This window comes from Triticum dicoccoides, chromosome 4A, assembly GCF_002162155.2.
Source record: "Triticum dicoccoides isolate Atlit2015 ecotype Zavitan chromosome 4A, WEW_v2.0, whole genome shotgun sequence".
Taxonomy (NCBI): Eukaryota; Viridiplantae; Streptophyta; class Magnoliopsida; order Poales; family Poaceae; genus Triticum; species Triticum dicoccoides.
This window is the reverse complement of record NC_041386.1, coordinates 236,705,787-236,722,137: the sequence shown is the minus strand read 5'-3', so window position 1 is coordinate 236,722,137 and position 16,351 is coordinate 236,705,787. Positions and strand designations below refer to the sequence as shown.

General features: G+C 50.8%; 1 protein-coding gene across 1 annotated transcript in view; it reads right to left on the bottom strand.

The window, feature by feature from the left end:
• Positions 1 to 5,222: 5,222 nt before the first annotated feature.
• LOC119285711 (paladin-like) overlaps positions 5,223 to 16,351 on the bottom strand; it is a 41,885-nt gene continuing 30,756 nt past the window's right edge. Inside the window, exon 19 of the mRNA XM_037565038.1 lies at positions 5,223 to 5,870. Coding sequence (XP_037420935.1) covers positions 5,738 to 5,870 — 133 coding nt within the window. The 3' untranslated portion in view covers positions 5,223 to 5,737. The remainder of the gene's footprint in view (positions 5,871 to 16,351) is intronic.

Below are 16,351 nucleotides of genomic sequence, written 5' to 3'. Positions count from 1 at the left end.
CTAGGAGGTGCCTTCCCCTCCTAGGACTCTTCCCCCTTCAAACCCTAGGCGCATGGGCCTATGTGGGGCTGGTGCCCTTGGCCCATTAGGCCAAGGCGCACCCTCTACAGCCCATGTGGCCCCCCCGGGACAGGTGGACCCACCCGGTGGACCACCGGGACCCTTCCGGTGGTCCCGGTACAATACCGATAACCCCGAAACTTGTCCCGATGCCCGAAACAGGACTTCCCATATATAAATCTTTACCTCCGGACCATTCCGGAACTCCTCGTGACGTCCGGGATCTCATCCGGGACTCCGAACAACATTCAGGTTACTGCATATACATATCCCTACAACCCTAGCGTAACTGAACCTTAAGTGTGTAGACCCTACGGGTTCGGGAGACAAGCAGACATGACCGAGACGACTCTCCGGTCAATAACCAACAGCGGGATCTGGATACCCATGTTGGCTCCCACATGCTCCACGATGATCTCATCGGATGAACCACGATGTCGAGGATTCTATCAACCCCGTACGCTGTTCCCTTTGTCTATCGATATGTTACTTGCCCAAGATTCGATCGTCGGTATCCCAATACCTCGTTCAATCTCGTTACCGGCAAGTCACTTTACTCGTACCGTAATGCATGATCCCGTGACCAGACACTTGGTCACTCTGAGCTCATTATGATGATGCATTACCGAGTGGGCCCAGTGATACCTCTCCGTCATACGGAGTGACAAATCCCAGTCTTGATCCATGTCACCCAACAGACACTTTCGGAGATACCCGTAGTCTACCTTTATAGTCACCCAGTTACGTTGTGACGTTTGGCATACCCAAAGCACTCCTACGGTATCCGGGAGTTACACGATCTCATGGTCTAAGGAAAAGATACTTGACATTGGAAAACTCTAGCAAACGAACTATACGATCTTGTGCTATGTTTAGGATTGGGTCTTGTCCATCACATCATTCTTCTAATGATGTGATCTCGTTATCAATGACATCCAGTGTCCATAGTCAGGAAACCATGACTATCTGTTGATCAACGAGCTAGTCAACTAGAGGCTCACTAGGGACATGTTGATGTCTGTTATTCACACATGTATTACGATTTCCGGATAACACAATTATCATGAATAAGGAAATATCATGAACAAGGAAATATAATAATAATGCTTTTATTATTGCCTCTAGGGCATATTTCCAACAGTCTTCAGATCACACAAACAAGAAGACCTAACTGATGCCCAATTAGCTCTGGCTCTGGGTGGTTAGGGCTTTTCTCCTCACTAGGAATTTTCTCTCAAAGGCTTCGAGGTGGGTTGCTCTCAAATGACAAAAGCCGTGCACTGAAATCTGAGCAGCCAACCGTTTATGGTTGTGGGGGTGGGCTATTTATAGCCACTTGGCAACCCGACCTGATTTGTCCGAAATGACCCTGGGTCACTAAGGAACTGACATGTGTCTCAACGGTCAGATTTTGAACTCTCATGGCAACTTTACTTGGGCTGCAAGCAAAGCTGACTTGTCCGGCTCTGGACAAGATTCGCTCTCATTGTCTTCACTCGAAGACATAAGTTTTTGATTTAGGCATCACTTCAGTCATTCTGACTGGTTTTCCTGGACCCCACTTAACAGTACGGTGGTTCCTATGACTCAACACAAAATAAAAGGAACTACGAAAGATCTAAGTCTTCGAGCTCCATAGGCTTCATACCGTGTCTTCTTTTGTCATAGTCTTCAATGTGAATATCTTCATATACCACCTTTGTCTTCAATGTCTTCATACATTTTTAGGGGTCATCTCTGGTAGTGAAACCGAATCAATGAGGGACTTCTACCTGTGTTTTCCTGCAATTCTCACAAACACATTAGTCCCTCAACTAGGTTTGTCGTCAATACTCCAAAACCAATTAGGGGTGGCACTAGATGCACTTACACATACATTCTTTTTCCAGGCCCACCCAAACACTTTGTGCCCAGCAGTTCTTCTGGGGACGCCAACAACTGGGAACACAGGTTCATGGAGGCGCCGGCGGAAGTGTTTGCCCCCCCCCCTCCAGGACATGCTATTTTCGGTCTAGCGATTGTCCTGGGGGGCTCCAACGGTTGGAGATGCCCTAATAAACAAGTTTGGGTCGATTCAATATGATCGTTCTTCCTCTCAATGTTGTTTTAGGACCATCGTTGCACTTAGCGATATCCTAAGATCTGGAAAACATGATCACCAACAACACTTGAGCCCATCTTAGAGGCAAGACTAGGAACCTAATTTACCATTATCATTGTACACGTGCATATGAGTTTTCCACCGAATCGCATATTCAAGAACCATAGCAGTTATAATATAGAATATAAACTCTTAATTACGAACATGAAAATATAATAATACAATATTATTACATGTAGGGCATATTTCCAACACATGTGTCCTAGAAAACACACCAACATGATTACAAGATAATAACTACTTGTTCTGTTGTGGACTTGGAGATACAATGGGCGGGCTTGCACTCTTCATGGCTTACATGGGAAACCAGCAGCATCTTCTTCACGAGTTCCATGGGAGCATCTATAGCCGGACCTAGCTAATCCGCCCCTCAACGTCTGCGGACGCGTCGATCACTCCTCAAGTGTTCGTGTCCACGAGTACCTCATTAGCAAACCCTCAAATTCATACAATGTCATGCAACATAAACTGAACTCACATACTACATCTTTCCCACAAATACCATACAACTACAACATCATACATGTCATCAGACTACCAAAAAATTGGCATGCTCCAACTTCATCATACACCATCAGACTACCAAAAATTGGCATGTTCTAAATACTAGAGTTGTGGAGATTGTTCACCCGCAACTGCCCTTTCCCTTGTCATCTTTATCGCCAAAGTAGCGGTCGAATACGCAAAATGGATCAATTCGGATCTTCTCACTGCCGTCATTGGCTTCCTGCTTCTCCTCATGGGGGGCAGTCAGCCATGGCACGGACTGCTACGCTTTGCTCCCTTGCGAGGGTGTGTATCGTCCTCCTTTGCTGCTTCTCGAGGATGTGGGCATGAGGGGCTTCGTCGTTGTTGTCCAATGCGGCATGCGACATCACCTCTATGGCCTTGACCTTTGGGGCTACTCTGGCTTGTCGTGCCTTGTTCCTTGCACGACGGGCATGCCAGTCCTTTGCACCGGTTGGGCCATGGCGCATGCCGGTGTTGAACTTCGGCTCAGAGCCCGATGCCATGGGGGACAAGGCGCCATCGAAGGGGTTGCACCACCAACCAATAGTCGACGCATCTGGTGAGGCCACGATCGCACGCCTCGAGCCACCAATGTCACCGGATCCAAGCGCCATTTGCACAGACGCAATGGATTCGCCCCGATGCGACTCCGACCGCGGAGGTGGGATTTCCTCCAAGACCGATGGTCAGCCAGCCAGACGGCTAAATCCTCGTCCCCGCATGGGATGAGGTCGACAGGCCGGGAGATTTCATAATCAATTTTGTTGCCTGCCATACGGAAGAAGGCCGAAGATCGCTGAAAAGGAGTTCGGGGGCAAAGTGAAGTGGAGTGACTAGGGTTTGGTTTGGGATGTTGATAGGGACAAACATATGTGGGGTCAAGGTGAGCCAGCAACAGCTGGATCAGGCGCCAGGTATGCGCACGCGCGCTTCCAAGCCTCCCCATATCCGCCCTAGATATGGGTTGGATATGAGGAGTGCCGATCAACCCGACATATAGGGCCGGTATGAGGGATGCAGCTAAATCACAATTTCTTGACCGGGCTGTCCACCGGGATGTATAAGGGGCATTTGAGGAGTCCGGTTGCAAATACTCTGCTGTATTAACTGCTTTTATCTAGAAACTCTATTGCAACTCCTTCACCAATGAAGCAAATTACCGAAAAAGGGTTTCCCCCCGCTTTGTATTCCAAAGAAACCAACACAGATACAGGATCACTGGGGCGAACAACACAACAAGCCCAAAAGAAAAAAGAAGAAGAAGCAAATGCCAACAACGGCAGCTCGACAGAGCGTGGATGACCCGCCACCGCTACGCCCACCAGAGACAAACCACTACAACCTGAGGCTCCGGACCACCACGTACAAAACAACACCTCCAAGAAGGAAAGCGACGCCAACGACACTCCTGCCCGGACATGTCCTAGGGTTTCCCCGGCACGCGGAGCGAGGTGGGGGATGGATATCACCGACACCCTCCATGAAGGAATGGTGGCACCCGCAGGTGTCACCGCATCGGGGCTGAAGACCGGCAAGGATTTCTCCCATACTCCAATCCCCACCGCCCAACGGACCGGAGCCGACCAGCCAGACCGCCGCCCACCACCATGCGCCATCGCGGTTGCTTCGTCACCCACGCCGCCTCACTATGAACACCACCACGAGGCCAATAGGACCGGAGAGAAGCGTCCCGAGGAGGGAGAAGCGGCACCGAAGCCGAACGGGAGGGAACCACCTCCACCACCGTCGTCGGGAGGTCAGAGCCTCTGGCACCGTCGCGGTAGCCGTCCGAACGCAGCAGCAGGGCATGCCAAGCCACCCCTGGCCCGGCCAAGCCCGAAACGGGCCCGCTAAGCCCCGCCGCCACGCTGCAGCAAGCCGGCGATGGCGCCACCAGCACCCTGGCGCTCATCGCCTCTCCCCCGCCTCCCGGAAGCCACGAAGCAGACCCACCCCGCCGCCGGCCCGCCCAGGCCCAAATGGGGCCCGAAGGGCCCAGATCTGGGCCGAGCGGGCGCCGCCAGACCGCGCCGCCACCGTCGCCCTGCCGCCAACGGCGACGCCGCTGTCCAGAAGTCCGCCCCCGCTCGCGCAAGGAGCCCCCGCCGCCACCTAGAAGCATCGCCCGGGGTCGCCCCGACCCGCGCCGACGAACACCCGAGAGGGGAAAAGCCAGGGGGCCGCCGCCACCAGCGTCGCCCGGGCCAGCCCCGCAACGAGCGCCGGCGACGGCAACAGAGAGGAAGGGGGAGGGAGAAGCGCGCGGAGGAGAAGGCTGGGCGCGGCCAGCCGCCCGCGGGGGCGGCGCGGTCGCGGGAGAGGAGAGGGGTTGGGTCAAGCGTTTCGAGCCCAAGAATTTTCTTTCGTGAAGCAAATTATAACGGACCACTTCACCAATGAAGCAACGTCTGGCCATGCTTTCAATCAGACGGCCTATGACAAGTTCAATATTATGCATAAGTGAGCCCTCTCTTATTTTCAGATTACGACAGGAAAATAAATCTGTTATGAAAAGCAGGTTCACGTAATTTACAGATGGCCAATCCATAAATATTACCCAAGGAGCATATAAAAAAAGTACAGGAAGAGCTCCTAAAGTCCAGTTTGTTGAGCAAAACAAGGCCATGCATCTAAATGACGACTATAATTTGGAAGCAGTGAAAAACATGTACTCCCTCTGTCCCATAATGTAGGATGTTTTTTTTATACTAGTGTAGTGTTAAATGGCGTCTTACATTACCGGACAGAGGGAGTAGATCGGAAAGCTCAACTTTACTGTCCTAGTCCAACTTAAGCTTGACAATATATAAATATATAAATATATACACATACATGCTTGCCTCTGTTAATTTTCAATACAATGCCCCTCTTTCGGCCAATACATACTCCCTCCAAATTATCTTTACTCCTTACTCATCGCTTTTAGTACCACCTTCTCAGGTCCAGAAATGGTGAGTCCACGTGTCCACCAGTCCCAAGACACCCCGGGCTCCAAAATAATGACCACTATCTATCCAGCTTTAAGTTATCGCAGAGGTGGCCGAGTTCAGGCCTAGCCTCCATCCATGACGCAAATGTTACTTCATGCAAGGATGTACAATGGACGTAGGACCTAAATGTTATCAGAAAGAAGTAACGCCTGCAATTGCATTAGTTTAGAGTCAGAAAACTAATAAGGCCAACATTTAAAAACATGTACTCCAGTGTCAAAAAACGTATTATATTTTGAGACAGAGAGACTAGCTAAATATATTAAATTCAACAATGCACGACTAGGATTACGCTAAAAGTCAAAACAATGCAAACAAAAATAGCTTCCACACTTGTCAATTCCGAAATCCCTGTGTCACAACTGCTACTACTGCATGTTATTTAGTACTCCCTCCGTCCGGAAATACTTGTCATCAAAATGAATAAAAAGGGATGTATCTAGATGTATTTTAGTTCTAGATATATCCCTTTTTATCTATTTTGATGACAAGTATTTTCGGACGGAGGGAGTACTACCTCTGTTACTAAATATATGATGTTTTTGCAGTTCAAAAACATCTTATATTTAGTTATGGAGATAACACTTTGTATAATCTTCTTTTTGACCATGCAACACTTACTAACCAAACAGAAAGCTAGAACAGAGTCCCAAAGTGATCACATTCTTGGATGTCATAAAATAGTACTCCCTCCATCCTAAAATAACAACTTTGTACTAAATCCACGACACTTGCTTATAAAATAACCTATTGGCATGAAGTAGGCAGTAGAAGCACCCACAAAACTTGCAGATACAACTTAAGTAACATCATGGTTTACTTTATATAACTGTGTGGTTTATGCAAATTATAATACCAAGTTATGGCACAGATCACAATAAAGTACTTTAAAAAAAACAAGCATTCCTTTCTACCACGACAATCAAGCCTCTTCCTGTCCTTGCCGTGGTAAGCTTCCCTAGCAGCGATCCACCATGACACGAGGCCCTGGTCCATGGTGGGGACAAACGCCTGTAAGTTAGCCCATTGGAGGATGGAGTTCCAAACTATATTGGTGACGGTGCAGCGGCGAAGAGATGACTGCAGTACTCAGGCACGAAACTGCACATGGAAAATTGCTTGTTATGAGGGAGACCTCTCTTGGCAAGGCGATCGGTCGTCCAGATTCTCTTGCACGACACAAGCCAAAGGTGGAGCTTGCACTTGAGCGGGGCTTTAGCCTTCCAAATGACCTCATCGAAGCTGCTCCTAGAGGAAGCGGCAAAGTGCACCGCATAGACGGACATGACCAAGAAATTACCGCTAGGCTCTGTTAGCAACCCAGGCCCAGTTCCCGGTCCATCGGCATACGATCGGATGTTTCAGGTGCGCATTGGACACTCCACTATAAGCGGAGAGTCCATCACATCTCAAAAGACCAGCGTGAAGGGAGTGTGACACTCTCCCTTATAAGGAGGTCCTAGCCTCCTCCCATATCCGGGTGGGACTAAAGTCACTAGCGTTGCCCAAGGTCAGGTTCCTGACACCCCACCCCCCTCCCTAGGGAAGCCCCCCTTAGGATGGCATGGGGCCCAGCTCTGATACCACTTGTTAGCAACTCAAGCTCAGCTCCCGGTCCATCGGCATATGATCGAACGTTTCTGATGCGCATCGGACACTCCACTACAAGCGGAGAGCCTATCACATCCCAAAAGACCGACCTAGAGGAGTGTGGCACTCTCCCTTATAAAGAGGTCCTAGCCTTCTCCCATATCCGAGGTGGAATTAAAGTCACTGGCGTTGCCCAAGGTCAGGTTCCTGACAGGCTCCCACGATCATGACCAGCTATCTTTGTGCTCCGGGTGGAGATTAAACCGCAAACTCTTTCCCAGAGCTCGAGTAATTGAAGATAAGCACGGATGTTAAGGTGCCCCTTATGTCTTTTAACCAAGCCGGATCAAGCAAGGCCTCGTGTTAGAGTACGTAATGGGCCTAATGGGTCTGGGCTGGCGGTATAGCCTGTTAGTCTTAGGATTAATTAGAGATAAGGGTCGCTTGCTTAGGGGTCAAGTAAGCCTTGCTGGGGAGTCAATTAAACTCTCCATATAAGGGGAAGAGATGTATCAATCTAATCAAGCAAGAATTAAAAAGGAAATCCCTTCCCTCTTGCCTGGACGTGGGCAAAAAAGGCCTCCGGCCGGCCCTTTCGCGCCCTCCTTCTAGCAGCCACATAACAATTTGATATCAGCTTTCCCGGATTCAATCATGTCCAACCCTCCACAGAGTTCTTCCCACCCGCCGCCGCCGCACACCTACCCGCCGCCACTAGCGTCTTCATCGGCGCTGCTGCCCCACACAGCAGGCGCGCCGGCATTGCGCGTGATGGCGTCCTCAGGGGCGATTGCACCCTCTGCCCCAGCATCGTCCGCCCTTGTCCTCACCCCGGAGCAGATGACAGCCGCAATCCTGGAATTACGGCAGGCTGTGACGGGCATCAGGGCCTTCCTCGTCAGGCCCTATGCCCCCAGCCGCATCCCCAGCAGCCACCTCCTCCGTTGCCACACCAATAGCAGCTACGCCCGCCGCTGCCGCCCTCGGACGCGACCAGGGCGCCGGTCATCTCGTACCAGTATGGGATGCCCTACGACGGGACTGCGACGACCTCGTTCTCATCAGCGTTGCCACCGTCCCAGGGCGTCCCCATCCAGCAGATCAAGTTCCCACCATCGCCGTCACCGCTCCCGGCTTGGATCACTACCCACCACGTGTCGGCGGCGGTGAGGCTGCAGGCTGCTGTGCGCGGCCTCCTAGCGCGTCGGCGTATGCGGGAGATGCGTGGTCTGCAGCTGCCGCTCCTCCCAGTTGCGCTTCACTGCGCAAAGGACCTCGATCTCGTCCGTTGCATCGGGGATCTTGGGCATGCGCTTTTCCGGGCGGCGGGCATGCTGTTTTCCCCACGGACAGCGACCTCAAAGTCTACGACATCGGCGGTTGGGGGGCGCACCCCTCCTCGCCATTCTCCATCTTCGGTTGGGGGGCAACCTCAAAGTCTATGACATCGAAAGCCCTCCACTCTTCTCTGTGCGGTGCAAACCAACAGCCGTCCGGCAGGGAGAAGGCATGGTGTCACCGACAGGAGCGCAGCGTTTAGCACCACTGCATTCCGCCGCCGGCCGCCGCGAGCGCGCCTCTGTGCGACCACTTCCAGGTGGCCATACACATGCACTCCTTTTGTCCAGATGGTGTCCACGGGATCCGGGTGGCTGTACACATGCACGTCCGATGTGCGGATAGTGTCCACTTTATGTACATGGGTCCAAAATAAAGCGTCCCAGTCCATTTCAGGTTGAGAGTAATAAAACAAGCCGAGATGTAAAAGGCTTGTTTTTAGGTGTTAGGTTTGTGTTGCGTCGAGTCATGGTTATAAGTTGGTTAGGTTGCAGCTCGAGGACAAGCTGCATGTCCAGGTGGGGTGTAGTGTTAGAGTACGTAATGGGCCTGATGGGCCTGGGCTGGTGGTATAGCCCGTTAGTCTTAGGGTTAATTAGAGACAAGGGTCGCTTGCTTAGGGGTTAAGTAAGCCTTGCTGAAGAGTCAAGTAAACCTCTCTATATAAGGGGAGGAGATGTATCAATCTAATCAAGCAAGAATTAAGAAGGAAATCCCTTCCCTCTTGATCGGCCGTGGGCAAAAAAGGCCCCCGGCCGGCCCTCTCGCGCCCTCTTTCTAGCAGCCACATAACACCTTGACGCCTTTCTGAGGGAGCGATCAGGTTGACAATCTACGGTGCGACCATGCCCAGGAAAACACCATCAAGTCACTTAACGCATCAGAAGTAGGTGTGTTCGCCGTTGCCAACCACAACCTTTGCTGCAGCATTAAACAGATCCTTTTCTTAAACCTCCAGTGAGGCGCCGTAGTAACGCCAAGGAATGTCAGCAGCCATACGACCTCCACTCCCAGCGTAGATTGAAGGCTCTACACATGATTTATAGGTCAAGCATGCCGAGGCCACCGGCTCACTTTGGCCTACAGATCACCTTCCAACTGACCAAACAATGCCCACCCGCAAAGGCATCGGTTCCTTTCTGAAAGAAGACTCTACGAATCTTGTCAATAGCCTTGAAGACCCACGGTAGGGGGATCAACAGAGATAAGATGAAAGATGGGTGCAGCGGTGCGGTGAGCATGGCTTGCACAAGGATAAGACAACCGTTATGGGTGCAACTTATCTCTATTGCAAAACCCAAGGGGCAAATATATAGTGCACAAGACTTGGAGTACAAGGAAGGATGCATAGCCTAATAAATACTCCCTCCACTCCTAAATATAAGTCTTCGTAGAGATTCAATGCAAACTAAATACGGAGCAAAATGAGTGGATCTACACTCTAAAATATGTCTATATACATCCATATATAGTTCTTATTGAAATCTCCAAAAGACCTATATTTAGGAATGGAGGGAGTATATAGTACACAAGACTTGCGGTACAAGGAAGGAAACACAGCCTAATAAGGACTCCTAGACTAATACTAATACTCCGTAATCCACGTCTTGACAGTTTCGCCGCAGCATGAAGAGTCTTAAAAACCTGTTGAGTCAAGCCAAAGGGGATAAACAACAAACAAGATGTCGCATCAGAGGAAGACACCTCATCGGTAGAAGATACAAGAGAAGATGGGTTGTCAAAAGAAAATGGTACATCAAGAGAATGAAACATTGTGCAAAAAACCATAGCCCAGGAAAACCGGCGGCGAAAAAAGCTCGACGGCAAGAGAATGGGTGTAGATCGATAATTCAAAAGGAGGCCACAAAAATCCTATAGAAAGGACAAGGACAAAAGGCTAACGGATAAGGTATGGTGAACTCACATGACATGAGAAACACGAAAAAGAGCAACAGTCTTGGTGGACGCAGCGAAAATACAGAAAACTAGATAGCACATACTAGACTATAGATGCGATGGCAGCGAAAGAAAAATCATAGAGACGAAGGCCAAAACCAAGCAAAGCTCTTGTGTTGTGCTCCTAACTGTGAAGTGGGTGGTCTCACTGAGCTAGAAGAGTCAGCAACAAGACCGATAGAACCTATTGGTTTAGAACCCGAAGTTGCAAGCAGACGTTTAAGTTGCACAATATTCTGCTGAGTCAAGGACAAATCCCTGAAGTTGTTGTGCGCGCCTGGTGTAGATGTCGCTTCTTCAATGTTAGAGTTATAATATAAGTCATGTACCCCTTTGTATTTATCCCGTTGTATAAGGGGTTTCCTGCATATGATCCACACCTGTACATGTATATATATCGGCCTATGGCCTCATGGGAATACAAGTTGCATATTTCCTAACATGGTATTAGAGCCCTAGGGTTTTTTTTTCGCACGCCGCAACTCGTGCTCGATCCCGTCGTGCACAGCCGTTTCCGTTTCCTTCTCTCCGGACGGCCGCTGCTGCTTCCTCTCCTATTCTGCTCCGGTGGAATCTTACCCATCCATCCACGCCAGGTCCTGATCCGCCGCCCCGGCCTGAAGCATCCACGCCCGCCGGCCTCCTCAGCACGCGCTGGGGCGCTGCTTCTTCTTTTGGACGCCACAGCCGCCACGTGGTTTGCAAGGTCGGGCAGACTAATCCGGCCGCTCGCTGTTGGCCCGTGACGGCCCGCCTGAACCTGACGTGTGCATGTACAAGTCTCATCCCAATGTGTGCTTGTTCACATGCGGCTGCTGCACCATCTTCCTCCCGTGAAGGCCCGTGACGTGGTGCACTAGCCTCCCCCACTTGATTCTGCTCCGCCGCCGCCTACTGATTTCGATCTGATTTGCTCGGCCGCTGTGTTGGCTGTTTGACTGGTTGCCTTCCGATAAAAAAAAAAGAAAAAAAAAAAGCATCATGTCGTCGGGTACAATTTCCTCTCCACATTGTCCGCTGATTTTGGAAGGCGTACCCTACACTGATCCTGTCTCGCATATGCGCTTTTCCTCGATGCTTGGTGCTCGTCAGCCTGTGACGTCGTCCGCTACGGCATCTTCCGCCTGTTGTGTTGGTCACTCCTCCGCGACTCTTCTCCCGACCTCTGCACATGGTGACCGTCGCTCTACGTCGACTCCTCTCGCGACTTTCACTGGTAGTGCTGGTGCATATGGTTCCGTCGACTCCGCCTCGCACAGGCGTCTTCCATTGACGCTTGGCGCTTGTCTACATACGGCCTCGTCTCCTCCACCGGCCTGTGTGGATACTACTGGTCATGCTACACCGCCACATCTAGCGGCTTCCACAGGTGGTGGTGGCCGCTTCTCTCCCGGTGCTCCCGGTGCTACTGCGTCGACTACTTCAGCTGTGTACTTCACTGAGGAGGAGATTGCGCGACTTCGCGCCCTGCTGGTTGCCTCAGACTCTCTATTGTCGGGCGCATCTACGTCGACCTCTTCAGTTGCGCCCCTGACCGAGCAGGAGATTGTGCGAGTTCGATGCCTGCTAGCTCCATCCTCCGGTTCTCCATCGACAGGTTCTGCTGGTTCTGCTGCTAACTCTTCTGGCATTGTGAGACCACCTTCTACACAAGCAGGTACATCTCCGTGGATTCTTGATACTGGAGCATCTTTTCATATGACTCATGATTCATCCACTCTGTCCTCTACTCGACCTCTCGATTCTCCTGTTCATGTTCTTACTGCTGATGGTACCTCTCTCCCGGTTATTGGTCGAGGCATTCTTAGCACTTCTTCTTTTCATGTTCCTGATGTTGCTCATGTTCCCCGACTTATCATGCAGCTCATTTCTGGTGGACAAATTGTTGACTCTGGTTGTCGTGTCATTCTCGACTTTGACTCTTGTTCCGTTCTGGACCGCCATACTGGTACTCTCCTTGGTGCCGGTCCTCGACGTCGTGACTCTTAGGTCTCTGGGAGCTTGACTGGCTTCATCTTCCGTCCGCTGCTGCTGCCGCCAGTCTCTCCTCCTCTGTTGCCTTGTCTACCAGCTCTTTTCAGCAGTGGCATCATCGCCTTGGTCACCTATGTGGTTCTCGTCTCTCATCCTTAGTTCGACGTGGTCTTCTTGGATCCGTCTCCGGCGGTGTGTCTTTAGACTGTCAGGGCTGTCGGCTTGGTAAACAGGTCCAGTTACCTTATCCTCACAGCGACACTGTGTCTCAGCGTCCTTTTGACCTTGTTCACTCTGATGTCTGGGGTCCAGCTCCCTTTGCCTCGAAGGGAGGTCATCGCTACTATATTATCTTCATAGATGATTTCTCTCGGCACACATGGATATATTTTATGTCTTCTCGTAGTGAGGTCTTATCTATCTATAAGCATTTCGCTGCCATGGTCCACACTCAGTTCTCTACGCCTATTCGTGTGTTCCGTACTGACTCTGCTGGAGAGTATATCTCCAAGATGTTGCGTGGAGTTCTTGCCGAGCAAGGTACTCTTGCTCAGTTCTCTTGTCCTGGTGCTCATGCTCAGAATGGCGTGGCTGAGCGCAAGCATCGTCACCTTCTTGAGACGGCTCGTGCGTTGATGATCGTCGCCTCTCTTCCACCTCATTTTTGGGCCGAGGCTGTTTCCACTTCCACCTATCTCATCAACCTTCAGCCTTCCACTGCTTTGCAGGGTGGCGTTCCTTTCGAGCGTCTCTTTGATCGTTCTCCTGATTACTCGGCGCTTCGTTTGTTTGGTTGTGTTTGCTATGTTCTTCTAGCCCCTCGTGAACGCATCAAACTGTCCGCTCAGTCTGTTGAGTGTGTCTTCTTAGGCTATAGTGATGAGCATAAGGGCTATCGTTGTTGGGATCCTATCGGTCGTCGGATGCGTATTTCTCGGGATGTAACTTTTGATGAGTCTCGTCCTTTCTACCCGCGTCCATCTTCCTCAACCTTTTCAGTGGAGGATATCTCTTTCCTCACTTTTCCTGACACACCTCCCTCTGTGCCCAGTATTCCTATTCCTCGTCCTGCTGTTGCAGATCCGACGCCATCCTCTCCTACAGATTCTTCTCCACCTTCATCACCGCCACATTTCCCATCTCCACCTTCATCACCGATACCTTCCCCTTCTCCACCTTCGTCCTCGCTACATTCCCCGTCTCCACCTCCAGTGATTCCACCTCTTCCCTCCTTTCCTTTTCATTATACTCGTCATCCACGTGTTCTAGATAAATCCACTGACGTGCCATCTACTTCTGGTGCGTCGTCCTCCTCATCCCAGCCGCCTTATGGTCTTCGGGCTCGGCCTCGCCCTCCCCCTGACCGCTATTCTCCTAGTCGATATGCTCTTTCGGCTATACTCGAGCCTACGTCTTATCGCGATGCTCTTGTTCATCCTGAATGGCAGTTTGCGATGGCAGAGGAGCTTGCTGCTCTTGAGCGCACCGGCACGTGGGATCTTGTTTCTCTTCCTCCCGGTGTTCGTCCCATCACTTGTAAGTGGGTCTACAAGGTTAAGACTCGCTCTGATGGTTCTCTTGAGCGTTACAAAGCTCGTCTTGTGGCTCGTGGTTTTCAGCAGGAGCATGGTCGTGATTACGATGAGACATTTGCTCCTGTGGCCCATATGACCACTATCCGCACACTTCTTGCTGTGGCCTCTATTCGTCATTGGTCTGTTTCTCAGCTTGATGTTAAGAATGCCTTTCTTAATGGTGAGCTGCGTGAGGAGGTATACATGCAGCCCCCACCTGGGTATTCTGTTCCTGATGGCATGGTCTGTCGTCTTCGTCGCTCTCTCTATGGCCTTAAGCAAGCCCCTCGCGCCTGGTTTGAGCGTTTTGCCTCTGTGGTGACTGCCGCTGGTTTTTCAGCGAGTGATCATGATCCAGCGTTGTTTGTCCACATTTCCACTCGTGGTCGGACTCTTCTTCTTCTCTATGTTGATGATATGATCATCACTGGCGACGACCCTGAGTATATTGCCTTTGTAAAGGCTCGTCTTAGTGAGCAGTTTCTTATGTCTGATCTTGGACCTCTTCGCTACTTTCTTGGGATTGAAGTCTCTTCTACCTCTGATGGCTTTCTTATATCCCAGGAAAAGTATATCCAGGATCTTCTTGCTCGTGCTGCTCTTACTGACGAGCGCATTGTTGAGACTCCTATGGAGCTCAATCTTCACCTCCGTGCTACTGATGGTGATCCTCTCCCTGACCCGACGCGTTATCGTCATCTTGTTGGCAGTCTTGTCTATCTAGCTGTCACTCGTCCGGACATCTCTTATCCGGTTCATATTCTGAGTCAGTTCGTCTCTGCTCCCACATCGGTTCACTATAGTCATCTCCTTCGTGTTCTTCGATATCTTCGGGGCACGATCTCTCACCGTCTATTCTTTCCTCGCTCCAGTTCTTTACAGCTTCAGGCCTATTCGGATGCTACGTGGGCTAGTGATCCCTCAGATCGCCGTTCACTTTCTGCTTACTGTGTTTTTCTTGGTGGTTCTCTCATTGCCTGGAAGACGAAGAAACAGATTGCAGTTTCCCGTTCGAGTGTCGAGGCTGAGTTGCGAGCAATGGCTCTTTTGACGGCAGAGGTGACTTGGTTACGGTGGTTACTTCAGGATTTTGGTGTTTCTGTCACTACACCGACTCTGCTCTTATCTGACAGTACAGGTGCTATTAGCATTGCGCGCGATCCTGTGAAGCATGAGCTCACCAAGCATATTGGTGTTGATGCTTTCTATGTGCGCGCTGGTGTGCAGGATCAGGTTATTGCTCTTCAGTATGTGCCTTCTGAGTTACAGTTGGCGGATTTCCTGACGAAGGCCCAGACTAGAGCACAACATGGCTTTTATCTCTCCAAACTCAGTGTTGTTCATCCACCATGAGTTTGAGGGGGGGTGTTAATAAGTCATGTACCCCTTTGTATTTATCCCGTTGTATAAGGGGTTTCCTGCATATGTTCCACACATGTACATGTATATATATCGGCCTATGGCCTCATGAAAATACAAGTTGCATATTTCCTAACATTCAAGAGCCTGAACCAATCAAGCTCGAGGTGACCGTCCTTGTAGTAGCCACAATGAGTACAAGAGCGATCCTCGCCAGCAGGAGGAGTGGAGTGGTGGAGCACTGGAGCACTGGAGCGGGGGGAAAACGGTATAGCAGACGGCGTAGAAAGAGAGCACAGAGGGAATATCAAGTAAACCTGCCCCACAAAGGCAAGTCTCCTCCGCCCGTATCTCATGAAATACAGCCACGAGCAAACAACTCAGCACACTATGGCTCAAACTCCTTATGAAGCTGAGACAAGAACTCACAGACACGATGAAACTCCAAGGCTGACCACACAGCCTGGCAACATTGGCAAGTACGACAACCAGCAGTGAAGAGAGTCAAGCCGGCGCTAGATAGTAGAACTCTATGCGTAGGAATCATCAACGGTGGAGTCACCGTGCTGAAGAGCATGCTGCTGGCAAACGACAAACAGGTACAACACATCACCAAAGGGTTGATAGCGCTGGCAAAAACATGTCCACACCTCGAAGACTGTAGCGAGGCCCATAAACTAAGAGGAAAACTGAGGGAGAACACTGGAAGTGGGGACAGCCACCACTGTAAGCAAACAGAGACCGACGAATGGACGACCCTGGCTCTGGCGACCCTCGGGCTCGGGCGCGGCCGCTTCCTCGCCGCCCGTCCCTCCCGCCGAGTGGCGCCGCCGCCGTTG